The 9,175-nt window shown below is 37.3% G+C and overlaps 1 protein-coding gene across 1 annotated transcript; it reads left to right on the forward strand.

The window, feature by feature from the left end:
* Window positions 1-1,122: 1,122 nt before the first annotated feature.
* On the forward strand, window positions 1,123-7,888 carry LOC114149000 (inactive phospholipid phosphatase 7-like). Its single transcript, XM_028024517.1, has 3 exons — window positions 1,123-1,410; window positions 1,533-2,266; window positions 6,626-7,888. The coding sequence occupies exons 2-3, from the start codon at window positions 1,786-1,788 to the stop codon at window positions 7,012-7,014; spliced, it is 870 nt and encodes a 289-aa protein (XP_027880318.1). The 5' UTR covers window positions 1,123-1,410; window positions 1,533-1,785; the 3' UTR covers window positions 7,015-7,888.
* The last annotated feature ends 1,287 nt before the right edge of the window (window positions 7,889-9,175 follow it).

The raw sequence follows: 9,175 nt of genomic DNA on the forward strand, positions 1-9,175 counted from the left end.
CTTTTGGGGTATTTGCATAACCCCAACATAAACTGATACTTTTGTCTGTTGTTCTAATGTTCTTACAAAATTTGGTCAAAATCATTCCGCCTACAAATTGGGTTTCTTGTGGCTGTCTTTGAAAACTGTTTTTCTTATTGCGATAAAGAGTAATGTTACAAAATGAGAAACAGTTCACAGGGGATATGAATACTTCTGTAAGGAACTGTGACATAAAGCTGACGATTGTCTGTCATTGACCTCTGGGGATGGGTTAATTATAATTAAATGCACATCAATTTTAAAAACTTCAGTGTTACTAGCAAAATGTGGCCCTATTTAAAATAATTCTGATAAGCCGAATTATTTTTTGTTCTAAGAAAATATCAGATATTGTGAAATGTTGGTGTACTTTATATTTTGTAAAGTTTTCAGTTCTACTACTGTGATCGCTGAAATTGTAACTGGCCTATTTTGTCCAACCTTAGTTTCCAAAAGCATAATTTAAGTTCCAAACTTTATTTGCACTTATTTGTTAACATTTCCATTTTCTGTTTAATACTGTTGTATATTCCTAACTTGCTTAGTTACTGTCAAAAAACCGAGATCTAATAAATAATAAGTAGGACCTTAATGTACATAAATATGTCTCCTGAAGTGTTTTAAAATACCACACATTTATTGAGTAAGGACCTAAATCACAAACTAATTAAAATTAATTATGATGATGATGATGATGATGATGATGATGATAGTAATAATAATAATAATAATGATAGTAATAATAATAATTTCAACTGTTATTCAACTGGAGATCAGCAAGACATAATTAAAACTGTCGCTGCCTTTTCAACCAGTTCCTAACATTTGATTGGTTAAGCTGCCCGTGTTGACCAACAACATCTAGTCACGCATTGTTTGCGATGGGGAGGGTTAAGTGACACAATAAAGTAACACTGCAGAAATTATTACAGAAATACTGAAATAATTTAAAGAATATTTGGTTTGGAAAATAAAAATGTGTTTTAAGCGTGTTAAAGTTTGTATTTATGAAAAGAAAATGTATTTGTTCTATATTCCAATAATAATTTACTCTAGTTATTATTTAATAAAGGTGTTTTGTTTTTTCTTATAAACTGTGGTGTTTGGAGATCCATAAGAAATGAGCCTATCAGCTTTGTTTTGTGGGGGTTTTTTTAAGTACCTTGGAGAACTCCGCTTTACGTCAGGGCGCACCACTTAATCTGAATAGTGGTTGTGCGTGAACTACGTCAAATCTGCGCAGCAGCACTAGATGCAGCACCAACACAGCTGCATTGTCTTCTTCCTTTCTTTGTGCTCTCTCGGGTTTTACTACATCCAGAATATGGCGACTCGCTCCCAGGATGTGAGAGGTGTGATGGATGCTGCGAGGAGGATCTGATGCCGGAGGTGAGACCACAGCGCCGCAGCTTGAGAGTTTCTTGCACATTTTACGCTGAGCTGTGCTGTATTGTTGTGTCTAACTGAAATGCTCATGTTGATATTAAAATTGTTTTGTGCCCATGCTGTAGGTCGGGTTTCACGGGATTGGCTGGAAGCTGATGCCATTCAGTAGCTGCGCTCTGCCCGTCTGCGTGATATAAACAACATGGACGTCGCGCATTCCCCACACACTAAATATAGCTATTAAGGCCACAGGAGGGGGAGGACTGGTGTTATTCCGAGACAGTGGGCCGTCGTGGTGAACTCAAGCCCAGGTGGTTTACCTTCCGGGGATTTATCTTTTATTGGGCCCTCAGAAGGAAAACTCGATTCTGACCAAACATGCCCTCGGCGAACAACGTGAGATCCAGGGCGCGGGAGAGGAACAGCGTCCTGAGCAGACCCGAGTTCATGTCTCTCAATCATCAGCCCCTCCGTGGCGGCTCCGGGCCCCCGGAGAACCGCTGCGGTCCTAAACGCGCGCCTCAAACCAAGCACCAAGCGATCCAGAAGAGCGAAGAACCTACCGACGGCGGCAGCAAGGACAGAAGAGAGTCCACCAAGATGCCAGAGGAAGACTGCATGCAGCTCAACCCTTCCTTCAAAGGGATAGCAATGAATTCCCTCCTCGCCATTGACATCTGCCTGTCCAAACGAATGGGGGTGTGCGCTTCCACGTCGTCCTCCTGGGGAGGCTGCAGGTCCATGGTGGCCCTGCTAGCGCTCACGGGGCACGGCATCACGTGGATCATTGGCACTATCGTATGTCTGACACGGAGCAACACTCTGGCTGGTCAGGAGGTCCTGGTCAATCTGCTGCTGGGTAAATAAATACCACATCACATTCACCAAGTTGCAACACACCGGATTATTATTTGGGAGTAATTCTGATTCACATCCACTTTTTGCTGCTTTATTTCTTTGTCTCATGCATAAATTCTTATCAAATCTGATACATCAGCTAAGATGTTTTAAGCTAATAACCTTTAATTTAATACATAATAACACAATTATAAGTGTTATAATCAGACATTTATCATTGTTTCACAAAAACAGAAACATGGGTAAAAGCAGCGATTAATGATGATTCTCCCACTGTGAGCAGAAAATTCTAAATTAAATGGCATTTTAAATAACACAACAAAACAATTATTTTAATTATACGTCACAGTTAAATCAAGGATCAGGATAGGGTATATACAGTATTTATAGGCTCTATATTTTTATATATATTTTGATAAGAAGAAAGTATACAGTGTTTAGCAACACCAAAAGCTTCATGCTAAAGAAAAGCATTAAATAGCATGATGCTGCCACCACCATGCTACACCATGGGAAAGGTGTGTCCAGGATGATGTGCAGTGTTACTTTTTTGTTCCATAGATTTTTCTGATGCAAGTTCAATTTTAAGTCTTATAATAAATACATTTGCTCTGTTACAAGGCTTGTGGCAAACTGCAGTCAGAAATTCTAATGGATTTCTTTCAACAATGGGTTTGTTTTTCCCTTCTTCGACAAAGGCCAGCTTTGCGGATAGCACGTCTAATAGTGGGCATTAATTAATTAGTCATCATTCAACCTGAACTGTGGTACAAGGCAGCTCCTCCAGAGTTGCACGGTCCTCTTCACTGCCTAAGTGATTAATGCTGTTCTAGCCTGGTCAGGTTGGCCATGTTAAAATAGGTTTGCAGTTCCTGACTCTTTTTATCTGAGTGATTGATGGAACACAGCTCTGTGTGATTCAAAGCTTCTGACATGCTGCTTGTGTGAGTCAGACACATAAAAATTCCCATTAAAATGCATTAAAATTTGTTGTTGTAAAGTGACAACATGTGGAAAATGATTAGGGATACGAGTATTTTAGAAAGTCCATGCCTATGACATTCTCAAAATAATGCAAGCTCCAAAATAATGCAAGAACATCTTAAAAACATGCAACCGTAGGTAGAGCGAAATCTTGGAAAATCCTTTCTTTTTGTGTGGTTTTAATCCCAATGTGAAAGCCTGCTTGTGTAAAAGTTTTAACAATCTGTATAAAGTTTATCAATTTAATATTTGGAATATGTGAATCAAGAGAAATGTACTTGCACAATGAACAATAATTCTTGTATTTAGCAATTTAAAAATAATTTTATTGTCAAGAAGTTTGATAGTTTACTATCTTTTAGAAAGTACAATTTTATCTCAAACAAATTTTTACTTTGAAACTTTGGCTTTGCTTACTGCTATACATTACCAACTGCTTAGATGACTTTCAAAAATATTTTAGATTTTTTGCAAAGGACTCAAAATATAGCTCAGACAGAAACATGAATCCTGACATTCCTTAAAATCAACATCATTTCCATATTCAATTTATTTTGGAAACATAAGACGAACATCAAACTAAAAATGAGATATTTCCCAATTACAATAAGATATTTATCGTGATTCATATTAGATGCCAGGTTGTATGCGTAGCCTTAATCAAAAACTTTAATAGATTAATTTTGATCCAGCAGAGCAGCACATATGCCTGAAACCTAAGCAGTGAAAAGCTTGTTTGCATTACTTAATTTTTTAGGTTGTGTCATGTTCAGACTCGTAAATAATTTTGCTCTGTTAAATGTCCAATTTTTTTTTAGCCTGCACCAAAAACAAAGCTTGATCTTTTCAGAATCATTCAGACATCTGTGTGTTTGTAGTCACATGTATGCAGTCAAATGCCCAGTCTCAGCACAAAACACAGATTAATCACATTGAAAGTATTACAAATCTACTCACTAAGGCCATGCTGGAACTGATTGGAAGCCAACAAATCTCTGGATTTGGGACACTGTTGCATTGTGTTTGGGGTATTATTTGAGCTCCAGTGCATGTTCATCATTTGTTTTTGGTTTTTTTTGTTCAGGAGAAAATCCACAAGCAGAAACGACAGCTGTCTGCTTGTCTGCTGTCACAGTAATATATATATCAGTTGAATGTGATATGATACACTTTTTTAAAGTTGTGTTGTTTTGAAACTATCACTTCAAGATTTTAATATCTGAATCTTGAAATTGAATATTTGAATATTTAGATATATAAACCTCCTGAAACCACATTTTGAATGCCTTGCAGAATCATTCATATTTATAAAACTTCTATCACCTTTGGACCCTTCACAACTGAAATTGCAATTGCATTTTATTGGAATTTTATGTGATGGACCAACACGAAGTAGTGCTTAATAGTGCAGTGGGAGGAACTTATCCACCCACCTCTTTAGTCTGTAAAACCACCTTACATTCCAGCTGGAAATGTTTTGGGCCATACCAGCTGTCTTTCAGAGAGTGAATTTGTTTGCCCTTTTCTTTTTGCTAAATTGCACAAACTAATCTGGATAGGATGAAGAGGACCTCTGAATATCAAGTCTTGCCACAGATTCTCTTAGGGCTAGACAACTAACAATATATGTCGTAATAGACACATGATCAATATTTATAGATGATATGTTTGATAGAATATTCAATAATTTCACTTAACTCCAATCCAAAGCCACGCAGCATTCTAGGGGATGTAAGCAGAGGAAAGACTTTAGCTGTTCAAAGTCTCACGGCCAGCTTAGCAAGGTTTGTGGCATTAGCTAACTCACGCACTCTTTGGTTACCTAGCAATAACCTGTTGAGTAACATGTGCAGCAACAGTTTAAGCTTCCCCCACTGTGCCTCATTACTGCTTAAAAATAAACAACAGCGGCGTGGAGTGAAAATTGTGAATGAAACAGGAAAGGTCATGCCGCCAGTTTGGCACTATGTCAGATATCTAAAACAAACAAACAAACAAACAAAAAACAACTAATCAATTATTATCAACATTGACTGATATGAGACACTTATATTGTGGTACATTTTTCAACAAAACCATCCAGCCTTATTCAGTTTTGGATTAAGGACTGTACTTTGACTGGGCCATTCTAACAAATGAATATGTTTTGATTTAAACCATTCCCTTGGTAACTCTGGCTGCATACGTTCAGTGTCTTGCGGCTGGAATAAATAGCATTATGAGAACGCTGAATCAGGGCACCAAAACTAGTTTGTCCAACAGTTGATTTTAAGTGTGTGACGATGGCAGACTTGAAGTTGGAGATAGCAAAGGGGACATGGATATTTCTGGGACTGTCGCTGAGTTATAAAAAGACTCTACAAATCTCTGCCATGCGAGCTTGGAGCAAATGTTGCTTGGTATTATTGTATGCCACACTGGTTATTCTTAGTCACCAAGATATCTGTTTACACATTTATTCCAGTTGTTTTCAGACTCAGCAGGATTGCGAGACCTTACAATAATGAAAAAAGTACATGCAGGTTCATAGCCTATAAAAATCAGTATTTCACTTGCAGTTATTATCAGGAGGTGTAAAGCAGGACATTTTACAGTTTATCACAACCTATGTGACAGTCAGATTACTGCTTGCATGCTTGAACAAATACATTGATTGATAGTTTGAAATATTCCAAGAAGTGAGAGAACTGCTAAGTGACATTAACCTCAACAGAAAAACAAGGGAATTAAAAAAATTAAACACTGATAAAATACACATAGACAAGGGTTACAACTGACTGCATGTCATCTGTTGTAACCAAAAATATTTGGTAAACTATATCATAATTCTGAATGAATCTGGCCAGAATTACCAGTGAATCCATACTCATGACTACAACAAGGCAAGGTGGGGGGAGTGTAATGATATGGCTCTGCATTAGCATGAAAACATAATGAGTGGAGGGGTTAGATGTATTAGCATCTTCATATATATGAATACACCAAACCACTACCTCAGGGTGGTTCCTGATCAATCAGTACCAAATGTTTGTCAGAGGAAGATTCACCATTTAGTTTTAAAATGGTGCGAACACAATTTTAGGTGTGAATTATTTAACGTCATTTATTAAACTGTTTTGTTGCCTGTTGTTATTTTCAGCAAATCTGTGTTTTTACTATTTCTAATACAGTATATATTTCCACTTTTTTGTAATTAACATTGCATATTGCATATCACAAATCCTTTGCAAGAAAAGCTAAAAGGAAAAGTCAATCTACTGTCTATGTCGTGGATATAAACTATTGACTCCCTTAGTGGGAACATTTATGCAGTGAAACTCTTTGAACATTTTATGCATTAAGATTTTGATTCTTACACTCTCATTTGTTCTTATAGCCCTCATCCTTGATGTCATGACGGTGGCTGGAGTCCAGAGACTGGTGAAGCGCAGAGGACCATGGGAGATGACGCCAGGCTTCTTGGATTGCGTCGCCATGGATGTGTACTCTTTCCCTGCTGCTCATGCCAGTCGGGCCGCCATGGTCTCCAAATTCCTGCTGTCTCACCTGGTCCTGGCCGTGCCGCTGCGCATCCTGTTGGTGCTGTGGGCCTTCCTGGTGGGCATTTCTCGAGTGCTCCTGGGTAAACACCACCTAACTGACATGGTGTGTGGCTTTGCTCTGGGCATGTTTCACTTTAGTCTGATGGAGACGGTGTGGCTGTCCTCAAACACCTGTCAGACTATTATATCCATAAGTACACTCAGCTGGAGCCCTTTTTATTGAGCTTTGCTCGGCTTAAATGATCTTGCAACTAATATTTCAACTGTGCAATACTGCAGACTTTGATCTTTGGTCTCAAGGAGCTATTTATGCAGCAGGGAGGTTTTTCTAAGCTGTGACCACTGAAAGCTGATATTTGGATGCAGACGCTGACTTGCATGCAATAAGCAAAAAAAAAGATCCCATGGGTCCCTGGGCCCTTCAGAATCTTCATACAACTTAAGAAATTCTAGATTTCATCTTTAATCTCCAGTTTTAACAAACACTGAAGACAAAAGAAATCTGAAAAATGTTATCCTGTTTTCATCAGTAATTTAACCTGTAATTTCTCTTCTGGCTCTTAGTTGTATCATGCCTCCATTCAGTTTTGCTATGTCTCATTCTTCCTCTTCCTTTCATGATTTTTTTTAACTGACACCATAATGAACAGTGTAGGGAGTTGGTTGTCGAACATATCCTACATTTCATTATTCTTATTTGGCACTGATGTAATATTTATATATTTTTAATGGATTTTTTTGCACTTTTTATTGTTATGTTCCACTCTTTACCCTTTTTTATGCAGCTGATTTGAACCATTTATGCACAGATGCCAAGGAGAATTCAACATTTTTCTTTGTTCTTTCAAAAATTAACCTTACAAATGATATTGGTTTGTCATTAAAGGCTCTCTGCCTCACTGAAAGGCTTCAGCATATGCGTGCATATGAAGTGTGTTTTTTTTCTTTCTTACTTTTTGGTGGAACTTGTTTGATATTTGAAATGAACAATGTATAGTGTACACAAGTTAGCTTTGTACTGTGCAGAAATCTGTGTACAATGTTTACACTTTGTTGCTGCAGCTCAAAAATAAATCCAGATATACAGTTGCAAAATATGTCTTTGGGTTTTATCAATTTTGTGGCACAAAATTTCCAATAACAAAAATGGTTTTTTTTTATGCAGAAATGATCGTGACTTGAGTTTCTTAAGGTTTACCAATCCTATCCAGGAATAAATATGATTAATGAGATGTTTACCTGAATTGTAGGGCTTCATTCGAATACATTCATTTGCTTCAAACATCACATGCACTTCAATGTATCACATGTGGTTCAACAGGGTCAGCAAAAAAAACCAAAAGAAAAAAAGATGTGTCTTCATTGAAATTCTAAGTTACAGTACCTTCTCATTTCTTCCCAATTTGCAATGTATGTGCCGGAGAAACAAGCACATACATTTTTCTGTGTAGCTGTTTAAAGTTGTCCCGGAATTACTGCACATTAAACGTGAGATCTCTCTACCATGTGAAATGTTGGACATGAGCAAAATTGTATTCATTCATACCATTTCAATCTGTTGTTTCTTCATACCTCAATTATACTTGGGACCCAAATATTCACAAACTAAACAGGATCTGGGCAGTAAGCTGTATTATTTCACAATCACAAAAAAAGAAGCAGCACTAACGCAATGCATTGTGGTCTTTAACACAGCTAAAATGAGGAACTGAAATTCCTTATTCTACTTCCTGAACCTTTACAGAAATTATTGCATTACAAAGTTGTCTGCAAAGTTGGTCTATTAACAAAAAAAAGATCCAGTGTAAAATTGTTAGGTTTTGTTTTTGCAACATGATGAAAAGTGACAAAGGTTTATATCCTGTTGAAAATGTTTGCAAAGTTCTATAGTTATGAGACAGTGTTTCCTCGCATGTTTTACAGCAAAAAAAAAAAACACAAAACAACCTTTTTTGAAAAATCTTTTCTAAAAATAGTTGAGGGGATCCATCAGTGTACAATGATGGATCAGTAGATCCATCTGTGTCCAACAACTGAGAACATTTCCTAGATAAACCAGGACAACAAACAGTTTCTTCCAAACTAAAAGAAAACACAAAAAGATAAGCAACTTGTAAACAACTTGTTAAAATTCAAATTTGCTCTAAAATACCAGAATTTTTGCAGCTCTGTGTCAACAGAATGGTTTGTTTCTGAACATGTGTAAGAGTTGTTGCTTCAAAATCAAGGCCTTTAGGCTTGCCTGGTGTACAACCAAAATATTGTGCCTCTGGACTAAATCTGCCCTGTGTTCACAGACCCCACATGTCCCTCTGTTGTGTCTTTCTCCTAATTTTGAGCTGTGTTTCAGTTAGATTGAGGTAAGATCAGACTCAACAATCTTT

Source organism: Xiphophorus couchianus, chromosome 8 (genome assembly GCF_001444195.1).
Source record: "Xiphophorus couchianus chromosome 8, X_couchianus-1.0, whole genome shotgun sequence".
NCBI lineage: Eukaryota > Metazoa > Chordata > Actinopteri > Cyprinodontiformes > Poeciliidae > Xiphophorus > Xiphophorus couchianus.